Raw genomic sequence first — 19,046 nt, 5'->3', positions numbered from 1 at the left:
CACACTCTCTCTGTCACTCACACACACACACACTCTCTCTCTCTGTCACTCACACACACACTCTCTCACACACACACTCTCTCTGTCACTCACACACACACACTCTCTCTCTCACACACACACACTCACACACACACTCTCTCTCTCTGTCACTCACACACACTCTCTCTCTCTGTCACTCACACACACTCTCTCTCTCTGTCACTCACACACACACTCTCACACACACACTCTGTCACTCACACACACACACACTCTCTCTCTCTGTCACTCACACACACACTCTCTCACACACACACTCTCTCTGTCACTCACACACACACACACTCTCTCACACACACACACTCTCTCTCTCTGTCACTCACACACACACTCTCTCACACACACACTCTCTCTGTCACTCACACACACACACTCTCTCTCTCTCTGTCACTCACACACACACTCTCTCACACACACACTCTCTCTGTCACTCACACACACACACTCTCTCTCTCACACACACACACTCACACACACACTCTCTCTCTCTGTCACTCACACACACTCTCTCTCTCTGTCACTCACACACACACTCTCACACACACACTCTGTCACTCACACACACACACACTCTCTCTCTCTGTCACTCACACACACACTCTCTCACACACACACTCTCTCTGTCACTCACACACACACACACTCTCTCACACACACACACTCTCTCTCTCTGTCACTCACACACACACTCTCTCACACACACACTCTCTCTGTCACTCACACACACACACACTCTCTCTCTCTGTCACTCACACACACTCTCTCACACACACACTCTCTCTGTCACTCACACACACACACTCTCTCTCTCACACACACACACTCACACACACTCTCTCTCTGTCACTCACACACACTCTCTCTCTCTGTCACTCACACACACTCTCTCTCTCTCTGTCACTCACACACACACACTCTCTCTCTCACACACACACACTCTCTCTCTCACTCACACACACTCTCTCTCTCTGTCACTCACACACACTCTCTCTCTCTGTCACTCACACACACACTCTCTCTCTCACACACACACACTGTCTCACTGAACGCGGCTTTTATTTTGACACGCCGCAGTGTCCACTCTCCCCGTGTGGAGTTAGTGATTCACTCAGCGCTTCTCCTCACTGCTGCACCACCTTTAAAACATACAACAACATGGCTGGCAGGGTGAGTTTACATGTTTTAGTGAGGTTTTTTTTAAACATAACGTTCGAACAGTGTCCACCTCGGGCCTCGCAGTGCGCTCCGGATGCTCTCAGTGTTTCTCGCTAAGTTAGTTTGTATCCCGGAAGTGGAGCTGTCTCATGAGTTAATGACGCGGCACCCTTGAAGCTAAAATATTAAATATCATTTCAGCGCCTGGTTTGATGACGTAAATCATACAATTAATGCTTGTTAACTCTGTTTTTATTTGGTACTGAAAGTAATTCCTGATCCTGACACAGTTATACAGACGCAGCACCGCGCTAGCTGCTTGGTTACAGGCTGTGTCCCAAATCCCAGACTACTTTCTGTATGAATGCACTACATTCCCTTCAGCATGGCGCCTTGTACACCCTACTGAGTGGACTGTCTATAATAGTAGCGCAGTTTGGAATCAAACCATAATAAACTCAGTATTGTGTAGAAAAATATGTCCAAATGTTTTATATAACAGCTCATGACTGGGTTTTTATATTTTTGTCTATATTTTGTGAAGTTTAAATTGAAAAGCGTCATCAGTTGTGTAGTTGATCATAAAATAAAGCTTACTAGTATTTACAGTGTTTTTTAATCCTATTAAAATTAAAGATGTAAATATACAGTAAATTAAATGAAAGTAAACTTCAACCTGTACTTTTCTAAGCCATTAACAGCAAATAAATTGATGATAAATGGCCTTAAAACAGCTCTGCACCTTCACCCGCATTAAAAATGCAGCAGTCTATTCATATGCACGAATATGCAAATTAGAAACGCCTCCATTTCCTATGTGACCATCCCATAATATCTGCCTGTCTGGTGCAGCGGTAAGGCCCTGGCTCAGGGTGGCCCTGGGTGAGAGTTCCTTATCCGGGTCTCGATTTGCATCATCGTTTTATCCAATCTGTCAAAGTATAGGCTGTTACCATAGCAACCATGGTTTCCTTCATCAAGTCAGAATGAGTTCAGTAAGAGAAGACCTTCGCTGCAATTTCTCGTTAAATATGTAAAAGCATTCCATTTGATTTGCATGTGAGGTGCACTTGTGTTCAGGCTCGAGTCAGAGGTCTGTGTTTTTCAGTCAGGAACAGTCCACTGTGCGTCGGTCTGTTACAGGAAGATAATCGGTGAGTGTAAGGTGGTGATGAAGTGCAGCTCCTGCTGCCACCACAGCACTGATTATTTTCCTACAGCGCGACGTCCTGAAGCGTGTTCTTCCTCTTATCCCACGGCAGTTGAAGTGACATCGACTATGATGATGTTTCTTTGATTTGTGAGTGAATTTCTATCCTTTTATGGAAATGACATCTGAGAAACAAGTTAGTTCCTGTTCTCACTTACATTATAGCAGCAATTTAAAAAGTCTCTTTCTCTCCCCCTCTTTCTCCCCTCTTTCTATCTTTCTCCTCTTTCTCTCTTTCTTCTCTCTCTCCCCTTCCCCTCTGTCTCTCTCTCACACACACACACACACACACACTCTCTGTCTCTCTCTCATACACACACACACACTCTCTCTCTCTCTCTCCCCCCCCTCCTTTCATGAATGAACGTTTTTGGACGAAGTAATCGGCGCTAGAACCCCGCCTCCTTTCTTTCAGTGGTGGACTTTTCAGTCAGTGTCATATTCAGCATCCTATAACATCGATATAATTAAAGCTTGAAGATGTTTTCATGACGTTTCTATGGTGACCAGTTGCAATGTCGAGGCATGTATTAGAAAAGTTGGGCATTTTTACTTTCTTACAAATAGATATAAAGATTCTTGCATTTGTTCATTCATTCGTTGGTTCATCAGTAGCTGCTTTATCCTGCTCAGAGCCGCATGACTTTACATTCCTTTTGTTTTTTAACATGTTAGGGTGCCATTTCTGTACAATTTCTATCAGGATGTGAAGTTCAAAAGGAATGTAATGATCCTGTAATTGGCACTGGAGGAATTTGGACTACTTCCTGTCAGCCAAGGACAGGACTCTGAGGCTCCTTTGGGCACCGGATTGGGACGGCGAAGATTGGAAAAACATCTCACGGTACTGTGTTTTTCCAATCTGCCCAGTTTCAGTGCTCACTGTAGCCTCAGGTTCCTGTTCTTAGCTGACAGGAAGTGGAACCTGATCTGATCATCTGCTCTTGTAACCTGTTAGCGTCAAGGTTTGACATTTTGAAATGCTTTTCTGCTCATCATGTTTGTACAGAGTGGCTATTGGAGTTACCATAGCTCAGCACCAGTGCACCTCACACCATTCTGTCCAACTCCAGATACTGTTGTGTGTCCACCTTTTTTTTTTTTTTTAAATGCATTGCCTTCCTGCTTCCTGCCACATCCATCCATCCATCCATCCATCCATCCATTTTTTATCGCTGATCCGGGTTGTGGGGGTAGCAGCCTAAGCAGAGCAGCCCAAACTTCCCTCTCCCCGGCCACCTCCACCAGCTCTTCCGTGGGAATATCGAGGCGTTCCCAGGCCAGCCAAGAGATGTAATCTCTCCAGCATGTCCTGGCTCTGCCCCGGGGTCTCCTCCCAGTGGGGCATGCCCAGAAAACCTCTTTTGGGAGGTGTCTAGGGGGCATCCTAACAAGGTGCCCGAACCACCTCAACTGACTCCTTTCGATGTGGAGGAGCAGCAGTTCTACTCCGAGTCTCTCCGAATGGCCGAGCTTCTCACCCTGTCTCTAAGGGAGAGCCCAGCCATCCTGCAGAGAAAACTCATTTCTACTGCTTGTATCCGTGATCTTTCAGTCACTACCCATAGCTCGTGACCATAGGTGAGAGTGGGAACATAGATGGACCAGTAACTTGAGAGCTTTGCCTTTTGGCTCAGCTCTCTCTTTACCACCACAGACCGGTTTAGTGTCCCTGTCACTGCTGACGCTGCCCCGATCCGTCTGTCCAACTCCCGCTCCCCCTTAGGCCAAATAAAAAAAAATAGTGTGTTTCCGGTAACCCGACCGACTGAGAACTTCGGCGGCGAAATTGCCGACCGTAAAGTTTTTATTACAAATTTCCCTCGATATTTTAGTGTAAGCGGCGTTAGTTTGTCATAATTTTTTGTTTCAACGCATTCAAGTTGTGAAAGAAACGATAAAAAGTAAAATGTTTCGCCACTTCTATCAGCCCTCCTGCATAAACATGGAAGCGCACTTGTATACTGAAGGAGGAAGGCAAAACTGAGCCGAGGCGCCATTTTGAATCCTCATTCAAGGCTGTAATGCAAATTGCTTCCTCTTCAATATACAAGTGCACTTCCATGGCAGGGAAAAACACTACGTTTTGCCGCCTATGTAGTTCCCTATTTATACAAATAGGAGTCATTCAGGATTCAGCCATGTTTTTGCTCGACCCAAGTTCTACAGTAGGCTAGGCCGTCTGCTTTTAATGGAAGTAGCCTAGGACGTTATTTTCACGTTATTTCTTGATAAGGTGTTTTCATGTTATTACATAAAAATATCATGAAATAATGTGATAATTTCGTATCATGAAATTACGTGATATGTTATTACATGATAAATATATTGTAAAAACGTGATAACTTTGTTAACAATATCTTTTCACGTAATTACTTGATTCTAAGCCAATTTTTTTGTGTGGCAGCAATACGCTTCCGTAGATCATAACTCGAACTCTCGCGATTTTTTTTTTTTTTTATTCGTTTAAAGATTTAAAACACTTTTATTATGATGTGTGGTATAAAGGATTCTGTGCCAAAATACTATTTTGTAAGATGTTTACTTGTGTTAATTTTTTCGAACAAAATAAAAAAAATTAAGAAAAAAAAAAAACCTTTTTCCTACCTACCGACCTTATTTTAGTATTTCATGTTACCTGAAACACACTATCTTTTTTTTTTTTTGGCCTTACCCTCACTCGTGGACAAAACCCCGAGATACTTAAACTCCTCCACTTGAGGGAGCAACTCCCCCCTGATCCGGAGTAGGCACTCCGCCTGTTTCTGGCTGAGCGCCGTGGCCACGGACTTGGAGATGCTGATTCTCTCTTTTTTTTTTTTAAACTTTAATTTTTATTGGATTTTTTTCATTCAAATACAATAATACACAAAAAACAAATAACAAAGAAAAAAACCCTCCATTAACAGCTTATAGGTCCTCTCATTCAGTCACAATGCAACAATTCTGTCTTGTTCAGTTGTCATGACTATAATTTCTAGTGGTATCATCCTTACCCCTTCTGTAATTTTCTCCCATTTCCTTTCAAGCTGTTCCTCCCTCATTCTCAATGTATGTGTGAGCCTCTCCATATCATAAATCTCCTCCACAATGCTCAGCCACTGATCTCTAGTTGGGGGGGGGGTCTACCTTATAGACCCTTTTCACTCACGTGACCTTCGTAAACGCAACCGCCATTTTGGACATGAAGAAATAACGGTTTATGGCACAGACCCTTTCGGTTCTCGCTCATCTAGCTGCTACAATGACTGTTTAGACTGCAACAATAATACCTAACACACGTTTAAATATCCGTCGTAAAGACGTGAAACTCGTCGAGTGACGAGTGTGTTCATTGATCAGCTAACACAATCTAAAAGTAGACATACCATCACACTGCCCTGGCGCTGTGTACAGTTTACCTTCTATGGTTTGTGCACTCACTATTTGCCATTACTTTCTCCAACCCAGTGTTCGAACTATGCCGATATTTTCGGGGGGGTCCCTTTTTTTCCCTTGGGGGGGGGTGCTTGCGCTTGCCTCAGAGCGCGGATCTCCAAACACATGAGAAGCCTATCTTACGCACACATCACGCGGACTCCACACCTCCACACGCATCGCGTCTGAAGTCATAACTCATCAGGGGAAATCGTGTCCGCACTGGCATGTTCAAAAAACAACCTCGCGTCAACAATGATACCACACGCAAGAAAAAAAAACAGTCAGGCTACTCAACACATCTGATCCACAGCAGCACCAAAGCATCACTGGAAATCATGTCAACAACCAATCTTCCATTTCAACACGCGTCAACAAACAAATGGCACCACAAACATGAACGAATCGGTCAGGCTACCGATTCCAAACCCACAGCAGACGAATAATTAAATGCATCTTACCTTAAAGTAGAATCGACCACAAAGGAAGTGTGTTGGCACTGTTGGCACACTTCCTTTCTACTAGTTTGTGTCCCCAACCTGGCAGCAGCAGTCGTTGTCATATCGGTTTATTTTATCTTTGATGTAAACACAACACTTCGGATATGCAAATGCTTCCCATTACACACGATTGCTATCTCAATAAACATCATTTTGCCAATATTTTAGAGACCATCCATCTTCTCCGTCGGTCAGCATCTGTCGGGATCCGATAAAATGATAAATCTTGCCTTGTGTGTTGATGGTTACTACATCCAGGTGCACAACAATATAATGGCATGATGGAAGTCTTGCTGAAAGTAAAAACTTTCTTTGATGGCTATATTCCTTTCGATGCTTCGCCGTCATTCCTCGTTGTTGGCTGTGGTAAACTACTGGTAGTTCATGTCCAAAATGGCAGCCGTGTTTGTCGTGACGTCACATGGGAAGGGTCCATACCAGGCCCTTGTAATTGCCTTCCTGCTAGCCACTAATAATACTTTCACCAGGTATTTATCTTCTCCTTGTACCTCCTCTTGTGGGCTGTTCCCCAGATATAATACCAAACAAGTCTTAGGTATCTCATATCCCAGAATCTCCCTCAGCACACTCCAGACTCCCTCCCAGTATCCCTCCATCTTTTGACATTTCCAAAACACATGTGTATGGTCTGCCTCCGCTTGACCACACAACCTCCAACATGATTTCTGATCTGGTGTGTATCTCCCCTTAATCTTTGGTGTTATGAAAAACCTTATAATGTTCTTCCACCCAAATTCTCGCCATACCCTAGGGCTAGTGGCTGAGTGTTGAACCTTGCACACTTTATACCAGTCATCTTCTGTTATTTCTATTCCAAGCTCTTTTTCCCATTTTTCTTTAATATAGACAGTTGAATTATTACCCCCACTGGCACCTATAGCTTGGTATAGACCCCTTTCACTGACATCACCCGAAACCGGAAGTAAACAGACCCTGCGCCATTTTGGAAGACCAACAAACTCATGATAAGGGGATAATAATGGCAGCGGTATGTGAACCCACGAGAATAAAGTGGAGTGGCAAACGACTTAAACAAACAAATCTGAGCTGTTTTATTTATGATTTATTGGCCCAACAGTAGACTTGAAAGAAACCTGTGTGAGACTTGGCAAAAAACTGTGGATATAATGGATAAGTCTGTGCATGATCTGCGGACACTTTGAGGTAAGCAAACCCAAGAAATTCAGATTTAAAACATGCTAAAGTGGCCCCAAGTTGATAACTGTATGAGGAGCAAGCCTCCCAGACTTCTACAATTTAATAATAATAATAATTTAGGATGGTTTGGGGCTCGCTGCTGCCGGGTTGGTTGTTGAGTAGCCTGACTGTTTTTTTTTCTTGCGTGTGGTATCATTGTTGACGCGAGGTTGTTTTTTGAACATGCCAATGCGGACACGATTTCCCCTGATGAGTTATGACTTCAGACGCGATGCGTGTGTGGAGGTGTGGAGTCCGCGTGATATGTGCGCAAGATAGGCTTCTCATGTGTTTGGAGATCTGCGCGACGAGACAAGCGCAAGCGCACACACCCCCCCCCAAGGGAAAAAAAGGGACCCCCTGAAAATATCGGCATAGTTCGAACACTGAGTGTAGGCACTGGGTGTAAACAACAAATAGTTTACAATGTCTGGGTAGCAAACAGATGGCAGAATTGGTGTCCGGTCCTCCTTATGTTTCCATTCTCTCTTGCCGCGAGTCTTATCATATGGGTCAAACCCATCAATCACAGCCAGTTTCTCCACATACCGTGCCCTTTCTGCAGCTGGTAATGTACTCACATAACCAGAATTATCAGCCATCGTGTCACTTTACTCTCGCTTGTACTTTGTTTTATATTGTGAGTGCATGTACTTGGTCTTCCAGTATGGCGCCTAACAAAATCTCGCGGCGCGGTGACGTCATGTGAAAGGGGTCTGTAGAGCTGAGATTACTCTACATTTTCTCCCTTCGTATGCATTTATCATTATTTTAATAATCATATTCTGTTCTTTGGGTTCTTCTACAGGCTTTCGTCTAAACGGGGGAACAGGGGCGCTGCGCCCTCTTACTCTCGGCGTGCGCCCCCTTACCGACCCCGTGAAAACATCCCAGCAACACTACGTGACAATGTGTCTGATCATCAAATACGTTATAATTGCTCCAAAAATATTCCAATCATAGTAGATTCACCACCAGACGGTGCAAAAACAATCCGAATTGGCGTTTTCCAGACTGAGGCGCCATGTTGTTTAGTTGTTTACTTGTCGCGGCTGCTCTCGCGAGATTTGACATGGGTTACATACAAGGTCAGCTGACTTGTAGAGCGAGATTTCTCGAGACTGAATGACCTTTCACCCACCGGCGCGCGAGCTTCTCACAGAAGTAGTTTGCGAGTTGTTTTTGTTGACACTTGGGCATTTAAAGATGTCATCCCGCGGCACGAAGTGGAAGAAAGCCAAAGACTGTCCGGGGCAGAAGAAGATTACTTCTTTCTTTTTCAATGTTGACAGACAATTTGTTACAATTTCCCTCTCAGATAGCCTCAGAATGTCCCATTGGAGCATTTTTCAAAGGCTTTGCACGGCGGGGGGGGACAACCGGCACCATCCCCCCCCGCTTCGCTCCCTCGCCATGGTGAGCGCCCTCATACTAAATTTTTCTAGAAAAAACCCTGTTCTAACTTTATTTCCTTTAAATAATAATCCCTCACCTGAAAATATCGAAAAAGTTCGTTTGCCTCCAAATAAAATTTCTCCCTTAAAGCCTGAAAACTCTGCACATCCCCCCTCTCAACTAGTGTACATATTGCTGTAATACCCCTATGTGCCCATCTCTCAAAGCCCCAGTCACTAATTCCTGGTTTGAATCTCTTGTCATGGATTATCCACCTCAGAATCTTTGCGTCAGTCTGTAGTCCATACTTTCTCACTACCAAGTACCAAATCCCCAATGTGAATTTAGTAATTGGGTCCAACAATCCCTCTTCCCTCTTAAACAATTCCCTATCAGTTATTAATATTTGTACTGGGCTAGCCTCTACCTTCATTTCTATATCCTTCCATCTAGCTACATATTCTCTATTACACCAACAAGTTACTGCCCTAAGCTGTGCAGCATAGAAGTAGTCCTGCAGATTCGGTACTGCCATGCCCCCTTTGTCCTTGGGGAGCTACATGGTGCTATATCGAATCCTTGGCCTCCTACCCCCCAAATGAACCTGGATATCCATCTATCCCACTCCATAAAGTGTTTCTGTGGTATCATTACTGGCAGAGTTTGAAACAGGTACAGTAGCCTCGGTAATACAGTCATCTTAATTATTTCTATCCTTGAACTAAGATCCAGTTGCAGTATTGGCCATCTTCCTATATCCCGTCTGAGTTCCTGGTTAATCTGAATGTAATTTGCAGCGTATAACCTCCCCACTCCCTTTGTGATGTTCACTCCCAGGTATCTAATTGTTTCGGAATTCCACTTAATTTTGTATTTCTCTTCTAACTCTGGTGTAGGGGCATAGTTTATAGCCAGGATTTGTGTTTTGGTAACATTAAGTTTGTATCCTGAGTAATATCCATATTCCTCCAGTAGGTTCATCAGTGCAGGGAAGGACTCACTGGGTCGCTCCAAGTAGGCTACCACATCATCTGCAAACAGCCCTGTCTTATGTTCTCTACCATTCACCTCCACCCCTTTGATGCCCTGGTTCTGCCTAATCGCCTGTGCCAATGGCTCTATAAATATTGCAGAGAGAGTTGGAGAGAGACTACACCCCTGTCTAGTAGACCTTCCCAGACAAAAGGGGTCCGTGAGACTACCATTCACCTTAATCCTAGCAGTCGGTTCTTGATATAACGCCTTAATACACTGGACAGATTCCTCATTGAAACCAAATCTTTCTAACACCTTATATAAGTAAGTCCAGTTGACACTGTCAAAAGCTTTCTCTGCGTCTACACTAACTAAAATTGCACTATTCTTCGTTTGTTGAGTCTCTTCTACAATGTGTATCATCCTCCTAATATTGTCCTGTGTCTGTCTTCCTGTAATAAAGCCGGTCTGGTCTTCGTCTATAATGTCAGTCATGAATGTCTCAAATCTTTTGGAGATTATTGAGGTGTACATCTTGTAATCCACATTTAGTACTGATATTGGTCTATAGCTGCTACAATGCTCTTTATTCTTGCCCTCTTTGGGTATGGTTGTGATAATGGCCTCCCTCTATGAAGGAGGGATTTTCCCTTCTTTAATTGTGCGTCTAAATGAGGCCAGCAGTAGCGGGGTCAACTCTTCTCTAAAGGTTTTATAGAATTCTGAGGGGAATCCGTCACTGCCAGGAGATTTATTGTTCTTCATCTTAGAGATCGCTCTTTCCATTTCCTCCTCTGTGATATCTGCAGTCAATAATGTATTCTGCTCTTCCCCTATTGATGGTAGATCCAACCTGTCCAGGAAGTTTCTCATATCGTGTTCGTCTGCCATTGCTGGTTGTGTGTATAAGTTTTGATAATATTTCCTGAATACTCTCTCTATTTCGTCTGGTTCAGTAAGCAAGTCATTAGTCTGGGGGTCTCTAATTTTGTATATGGTGTTCAATGCTTGTTGTTTTCTTATACGTCTAGCCAGTAATCTGTGTGCTTTGGGACCGCCCTCATAATAGGTTTGTTTGACAAATCTAGCCTTCTTTTCCACCTCTGACAGTAATATATTATCAATTTTATTCTTTGTTTCTTTCACTTGTCTAAGTACCTCTGGGTTGCTTGTGGCATTATGTTTTCTCTCCAAATCCTTTAAGTGACCAATTTGTGTCTGGTAGTTCACTAGTCTGGATTTCTTGCGAAGCGTTGTCTGTGCCATCAAATTCCCCCTAATGACGGTGCATCCCAAAGAATGATTGGATCTACTTCCCCATTATCGTTTTCCACTATATACCTATTTATATCCATTTTCATCCTTTCCACCAGGTCTTTGTCATTCAGTACCCCCACATTCATCCTCCACACTGTAGTCCTCCTTCTCTTGTTTAAGTTTATTGTCAGGTAGACTGCGCTATGGTCTGATGAATATGCTACCCCTATCCTACAGTCCTCTACCCTATGCACATCTCCCTTTGTCATGAAGAAATAATACATTTGGTGTGGGTGTGAATAGTGTGTGTAGTCTCTCTCCAAGGGATGTAGGTCTCTCCAAACAACTACGATTCCCAAATCAACCAGCTGCGTACTCGTATATCTACTAAGCCATGTCCTATTCTTCTTTGTACTAGTCGTATCTAAATTGTAATTCATCACCATATTGAAGTCCCCTCCACATATTAAGATCCCCTCCAATTCTACATTAACGATGTCAAATAATGATTCAAAGAAGGTTTTCTTGCTATCTGGAGGTGCATACAGTATACACTGATCAGTGTCACTCTCTGTCCCTCTAATTTACCCTTTACCATTATGTACCTTCCCTCCCTATCACACATTTCTTTTTCAGGTTCAAATTTGGTTGAATTTGTTATTAATATGGCTACCCCTCTCCTATTACTTTGTTTGGGGTAAGTGCTATAAAATGTGTTGTTATACCCAAATCTCTTTAGTTTCTCATGTTCCTCTGTAGACAAATGTGTCTCCTGCAGAAACACCACCTGCATTTTTTCTTTTCTGAATTTGGCCATAAACTTTGCCCTCTTAATTGGACTACTCAGCCCATTCACATTCAGTGATGCCACTTTAACACCTTCATGCTGCATTATACATCAGTTCCCCAGTGCACTTTCATTACCCATAAGCTAAACATGGACCCAAAAAAACCATCAACAACAGGAAACAAAAAAGTGATCTCCCATGGTAAACTGGGCTTCTTTATCTCTCCCCATTTCCCCTGTTGGTGAGGAGAGGGGAAATCCTCTCGTAAGAGGGCCCCTCCAAACTCTCCAAACTGAAGTCCTCCGTCCACGCTAAAAATGTCCAACATATTCCAACCATCACTCCCAGCCTTGTCCTTATGGTTCTTTTAAGGCCAACAAAACGTTAGGCACAGGGATATCTCTTTACCCACACTGTCCAAACCTCCCCACTTAATGAAGAATGAAATAAAATAGAACAGCGTACCCCATTCAGTAAACCAAGTAGGCTAACCCATAAAAAAAAGAAAAAAGGGAAAGAAAAAACAAAAAAAACCCCACAAAAAAACCAAAATATATACGTTTAGAGTTTATTTTATTTTTAAAAGGGACAGTGTACAAATTAAACATTATCCTTGTGGTAAGGACAGACGTCTGTACCAGGTTATAGCAGTACGTGCTAATTTCCGCCTGTCGTCCCTTGGCAGGTGGATGTAATAAAAAGATAAATAAATAAAATGTACAGGAAATGTCATCAAATCTGTCATTAGAGCAATTTGTAGTGATTTAGACCAGTAAAATAGAAGTGGATAGCCTCATAAAGCAAACATAGCAGCGTCATTTTTCACAATCGCACACACACACACTCACAAACACACACCAGAAGTTACACACATCCACACACACTCACACACACACACACACACACACACACACACACACACACACACACACCAGAAGTTACACACATCCACACACATCCACACACACACACTCACAAACACACACCATAAGTTACACACATCCACACACACACACTCACAAACACACACCATAAGTTACACACACACACACACACACACACACACACACACACACACCAGAAGTTACACACATCCACACACACGCACACCAGAAGTTACACACATACACACACACACACACACACCAGAAGTTACACACATCCACCCACACACACACACACACACACACACACACTCACAAACACACACCAGAAGTTACACACACACACACACACACACACACACACACACACACACACACACACCAGAAGTTACACACACACACACACACACACACACACACACACACACACACACACCAGAAGTTACACACATACACTCACAAACACACACCATAAGTTACACACATCCACACACACACACTCACAAACACACACCATAAGTTACACACACACACACACACACACACACACACACACACACACACACACACACACACCAGAAGTTACACACATCCACACACACACACTCACAAACACACACCATAAGTTACACACACACACACACACACACACACACACACACACACACACACACACACACCAGAAGTTACACACATCCACACACACACACACACACACCAGAAGTTACACACATCCACACACATCCACACACACACACACACACACACACAAACACACACCAGAAGTTACACACATCCACCCACACACACACACATACACACACACACCAGAAGTTACACACATCCACACACACACACACACACACACACACACACACACACACACCAGAAGTTACACACATCCACACACATCCACACACACACACACACACACACACACACACACACACACACACACACACACCAGAAGTTACACACATCCACCCACACACACACACACACACACACCAGAAGTTACACACATCCACACACACGCACACACACACACGCACACACACACACTCACAAACACACACCATAAGTTACACACATACACACACACACACACACACACACACACACACACACTAAAAAGTGCAAGATCTGCCCCCCCCCCCCATGTGTGGGCTATGTCATTCGATTCGTCTCTCATAGCATGTGTAACAAATCAAGTCAAGTTTATTTGTTTCGCGCTTTTAACAATAAACATTGTCGCAAAGCAGCTTTACAGAATTTGAACGACTTAAAACATGAGCTAATTTTATCCCTAATCTATCCCCTGTAACAGTGTAACAGTGCTTAGCAGCTAGCATCTAGTGTTTCCCCTCATCCTTCGCCCAAATAAAATATGCCTAAAGGCTACTTGCGTAACTTTCAGAAATCAGCCAGGGACCAAATATTGTCTTTGGGAAAAATAATAAGAATCCAAATAGAAAATACAAAAGGTCGTGCCTGTTCCGTGATATAAGCCACAGAGAAAGTTTCTTCTCACCTCCTCTCATTTCTTCCAAGTGAACCGTTTCAGTTCCTTCCTTGCTCTCCCAGCGACGTCGGTCTCCTGGTCCCCAACTCTGCGCCGCTTGAAAGCGGACTCAAGCGGCTGCTCCAGCATCGGTTGTTCCTCTATCAGTCCATCTACCTTCATTCCCTTCTCGTCCATTGCTCGCGCAGCTTCTTGTGGACTGCCGTAGGTCTTGACGCCTCCTTGCCAGTGGACTCTCAGTGCCGTTAGCGGTGACTGGAACCTAATCCCTTCTCTCTTTAGAACTCTCTTCAGTCCCGCATAGCTACGGCACTTTGCAGCCACCTCCGCTGAGTAGTCGTGGTCGAGCGTCACTCTCCTTCCCCCAATCTCGATTTTTGTCTGCCAGGCCTTTTTGAGGATGTCCTCCTTGATTTGGTACTGCAGGAAGTTGACAATGATCGCACTGGGGTTCTTGTCTGGGGCGGGTCTCGGTGCCAATGCTCTGTGAACACCTTGTATGTGTAGACTAGTATCTTCCCCGAGTTTAAGCTCCTCGCGAATCAAGCGCTCTATAAACTCGGATGCTGAATCCTTCTCTGCGCCCTCTGGTACTCCCCAAACTCAAATATTGTTCCTTCTTGATCCCCCTTCTAAGTCAGTTACCTTCTCCTGTAACCGCCTTTGCTGCCTGAGGGAAGCGGCGAGAATCCCCTTCAGATCTGCATTCCACTCCTCGGTCTCCACCACGCGCTCTTGCGAGTTTTTTAAAGATTTTTTTTGGGCTTTTTCACTTTTTTTTTTATTGGATCGGACAGTGTAGAGACAGGAAATGAGTGGGAGAGAGAAACGGGGAGGGTTCGGGAAATGACCTCGGGTCGGAATCGAACCCGGGTCCCCGGATTTATGGTATGGCGCCTTATCCACCTGAGCCACGACGCCCCCCACGCGCTCTTGCATGTCCGCAATATCTCTGCCCTGGGCTTCCATTCTTCTGTCGATAGCCTCAAACCTGTTGCCCATCTCCTCCTTAAAAGTGGCTAGTTCTTGTCTCAACATGCGTCCTAGATTTTGAATACTCTCTCGAATGTCCTTCATTTCTTTTCGGTTTTCCTCACTATTGGTCCCAATCTGCTTGGACATATTGTCAAAGCCGGCCTTCATGCTAGCTAGCATGTCGTGGTTAGCGGCATCTGACCTATCGTCTCCCTTTCTATCTCCCATTTTTTCTCGCTCTCTTTGCTTCTCCGTTTCTTTTTTTTCTTTTTTGCCTTTTATTACTCATCCCCTCTGTTTGCGCGTTTGAATTTTGGCTTTTCAATGTTTTATCACTTCATCCACCGGGAGCTCCTGATTTAACGTCTATCCACTCATTTGCTAAACCGGAAGCCCCCCGGAGGAGGTGCTGATTCTCATCACTTTGGACTCTGCTGCAAACCGTCCCAGCACATGCTGTAAATCACAGATCGATGAAGACAACAGGACCACATCGTCCACAAAAAGCAGAGACGTGATCCCGCTGCCACCAAACCGGACACCCCTCGCCCCTTGGCTGCGCCTAGAAATTCTGTCCATAAAAGTTATGAACAGAACTGATGACAAAGAGGAGCCAGTTGGACTGTGGACTTTTTTTTTTTAATTTGCAAAACTACCATTGCAAGCATTTGACTACTAAAGAGAAATAACATAAAGCTCAGAAGTCTGTGTTTGGTGTGGTGAATGTGTTGAATTTTCTTTCCAGATGATGCAGGCAGCGCGATGTCCGACTGACGAGCTCTCGCTGACCAACTGTGTGGTCGCCAATGAGAAGGACTACAAGTCAGGACAGTGAGTGTTCCATCAGGACGTGTTTTAGCTGTTATAATGCAGTTATTCCTGTTCTTCTTCTGACTCGACGTGCTCGTTTCTAATATTCCAGACATGTGATGATCAGGACCACGCCCACGCACAAGTACGTGTTCACAGTGAGGACGCATCAGAGCGTTGTGCCTGGGACCCTCGCCTTCAGCTTACCCCAGGTACAACACACACACACACACACACACACACACACACACACACACACACACACACAACTATTTACCTTCACTTTTCACTGTTTTTACTCTCCATCACTGGATATTTGATGTGCAGTTTTTTATTTTGAACTTTTCTAGTGTTAATTTATTCCTGATTTAAAACAAAAAAAACCCAAATAACTAATTTAATGAAATGATCTAATTATTAATTTATTTCTATGCGTATCTTTCTTCCTTTGTTACAAACGATTAAATTAGTTTATTTTTATTAAACTTATCTTAATTGCTAAGTAATAATAATAAATCTGTATAATTGTTTTATAGAAAGTTATATTTACTTTTTAAAAGAACATTTTATTTTTAGAATTTACATTTTAATTTATTTTACTTTCTGCTGCTTCTCTTATCCTGTTACTATATTTGCTGCCTTTTAATAATATAAATTTTATAATTTTTTTCTCATAAGCTATAATTCCTTGCTTTACCCAGATTGATGTGTGTATATATAAAATATTTTAAGTATAATTTTAACCCAAGTTAATCTTAATGACTTATTAAGTCTGTTTACTACTTGTGTGCGATGGATAAAAGATAAATAATAAATGTAAAGTGTTGTGTTAATCCAAACCTGCACGTTATTTTATTGTATTTATTTATCTATTTCTGTGGATTCTTCTGGAAGTGAACTGTAAAGTCCAGTGTCTGCTGGTCATTAAAAGGTTTTAATTTCTCTCAATTTAAACGTAATATTTACAGTAAAAGTCTTTAATATGGGACGGTCTGAAATTAGAATTTGTTGGCTTTAGATTTTAGACTTTTTATGTTATGTTGAGCTTTTAATATGTATTTTTTAAAAATATATATCATTCTCATTGCCATAAAATTTGTGTTTTAAATGACATGCTAATTAACATAACTATGAACAGTATTCCACTGAACCTGAGCGTCCTGGCGGACTCCTCACCTGGAAGACTCCTTTATTAACACGATTCTCATCCATTTTTAAAAGCTTTATCTGGGCTTGTTGTGTTTCTGTCGGCTCCTCGGCATGTTTCTGATCTCTCACTGTCTTTTCTTTACCTGCTTCTTGTCCTGCGTCTGTAAACATGAGAGCAGCTCCAACTCTCAGGTACTGCAGCGTCACCACCTCACCCTGACCCTGTCTTACAGCCACGCCTTTACTCTCATCAACCCCAAACACACACAGCGCGTGCGTGCGTGCATTTTTTTAATCCATTAATGAAATAAACAGAAATAAAAATGATGGTTTGTAACGGAAACCACTTGTACTGTAGTCTCAGATTGAAGGAGCGCCCAGAAACACACAGACGTTTCCCAGGTCTGATCTGGAGCCTGTGATCGGAGCTTTTCTTCAAAATTCAGTTCGCAGTTCTGTGTAAGTGGTGTAGGCAGGAATGAGGATGTGCTGAATAAAGCCACAGCATGATTTATTAACACATGTAAGACCTCATAAGGGCTTTATAACATTGGATTCCTGAATTATAAATCAGTGTTTTAAATTACAAATAATGGGCCTCATTTATCAGCTTTTTCCTAAAGTTTTGTGTGAAAGTTTGTGTAAAACAGACCAAGCTAAACTTTTCTGACAGAGGTACACAGGTTTCTGAAAACACCGATTTTCTTTCTACTTGTGTGCGTGCGCGTTTAACATGTAACTGGGAAAGTATGTTCCTGATACAGCTCACTTGCATTACTGACGCCCACAAAACTCCATAAAAGGGCACGTGCACAGACAGCTGGGAGAGTGAAATGACCAATCAGGGTAAAGGCTGAAAAACAGTGTGGAATTATTTTGATTTTCTTCTACACCAATCAAAGACGATTAGAAGAAGAAACCTTTATTCGTCACATGCACACTTCAAGCACAGTGAAGTTCATCCTCTGCATTTAACCCATCTGAAGCAGTGAACACACACGCACACACACCAGCGCGCCCGGGGAGCAGTCAGGGGTTCGGTACCTCACTCAAGGGCACCTCAGCCCAAGGCCGCCCCACGCCAACCTAACTGCATGCCTTTGGACTGTGGGGGAAACCGGAGCACCCGGAGGAAACCCACGCGGACACGGGGAGAACATGCAAACTCCGCACAGAAAGGCCCTCGCCGGCCACGGGGCTCGAACCCAGAACCTTCTTGCTGTGAGGCGACAGCGCTAACCACTACACCACCGTGCCAGCATGCCCTACTAACATTAACATGCCAATCTAACATTAATAATTAAAAGTTGTTTATATGTTGCCATTTCTTTTATTATAATTGACAGGTTTTATTTGTCTTAATTTATGGGTTTGTGTTCGTTCATTTTCTTTACGTTTATATTCTTTAATTAATGCCAATGATATAAAAACAGTCCTCCCTCAGGATATGTTTTTGATCAAGACTCAAAAGCATTTCTGTAAATCATGCTGGATAAGGGCATCTGCTAAATGTAGTAATATAATAAAAATAAAACGTGATAATATATTCCAGATATAAAAGTGCAGTCATCTGTGCTAATTATGACTTTAGCTAGTCATCTTGTGTGCAGATTGACACACACTCAGGAACACGAGGAGGATACGAACTTTTTCTGAATATAACGGAGATTCATGAATAATTTCTTGTGTAAACTTTTGTACGAACAGTTTACGCAAGAATCCATTCATATCCAGATTTATACATGAGGC

The 19,046-nt window shown here is 43.1% G+C and overlaps 1 protein-coding gene across 1 annotated transcript in view; it reads left to right on the top strand.

Moving 5' to 3' along the window:
• The first annotated feature begins 982 nt into the window (after positions 1 to 982).
• The window catches only part of nsfb (N-ethylmaleimide-sensitive factor b), a 68,791-nt gene continuing 50,727 nt past the window's right edge, over positions 983 to 19,046 (top strand). Inside the window, exons 1-3 of the mRNA XM_060940351.1 lie at positions 983 to 1,209; positions 16,084 to 16,169; positions 16,261 to 16,360. Of these exons, the coding sequence (XP_060796334.1) occupies positions 1,198 to 1,209; positions 16,084 to 16,169; positions 16,261 to 16,360 (198 nt within the window). The 5' untranslated portion in view covers positions 983 to 1,197. The remainder of the gene's footprint in view (positions 1,210 to 16,083; positions 16,170 to 16,260; positions 16,361 to 19,046) is intronic.

This window comes from Neoarius graeffei, chromosome 14 (assembly GCF_027579695.1).
Source record: "Neoarius graeffei isolate fNeoGra1 chromosome 14, fNeoGra1.pri, whole genome shotgun sequence".
Lineage (NCBI taxonomy): Eukaryota > Metazoa > Chordata > Actinopteri > Siluriformes > Ariidae > Neoarius > Neoarius graeffei.
This window is presented reverse-complemented; position numbering and strand designations above follow the sequence as displayed.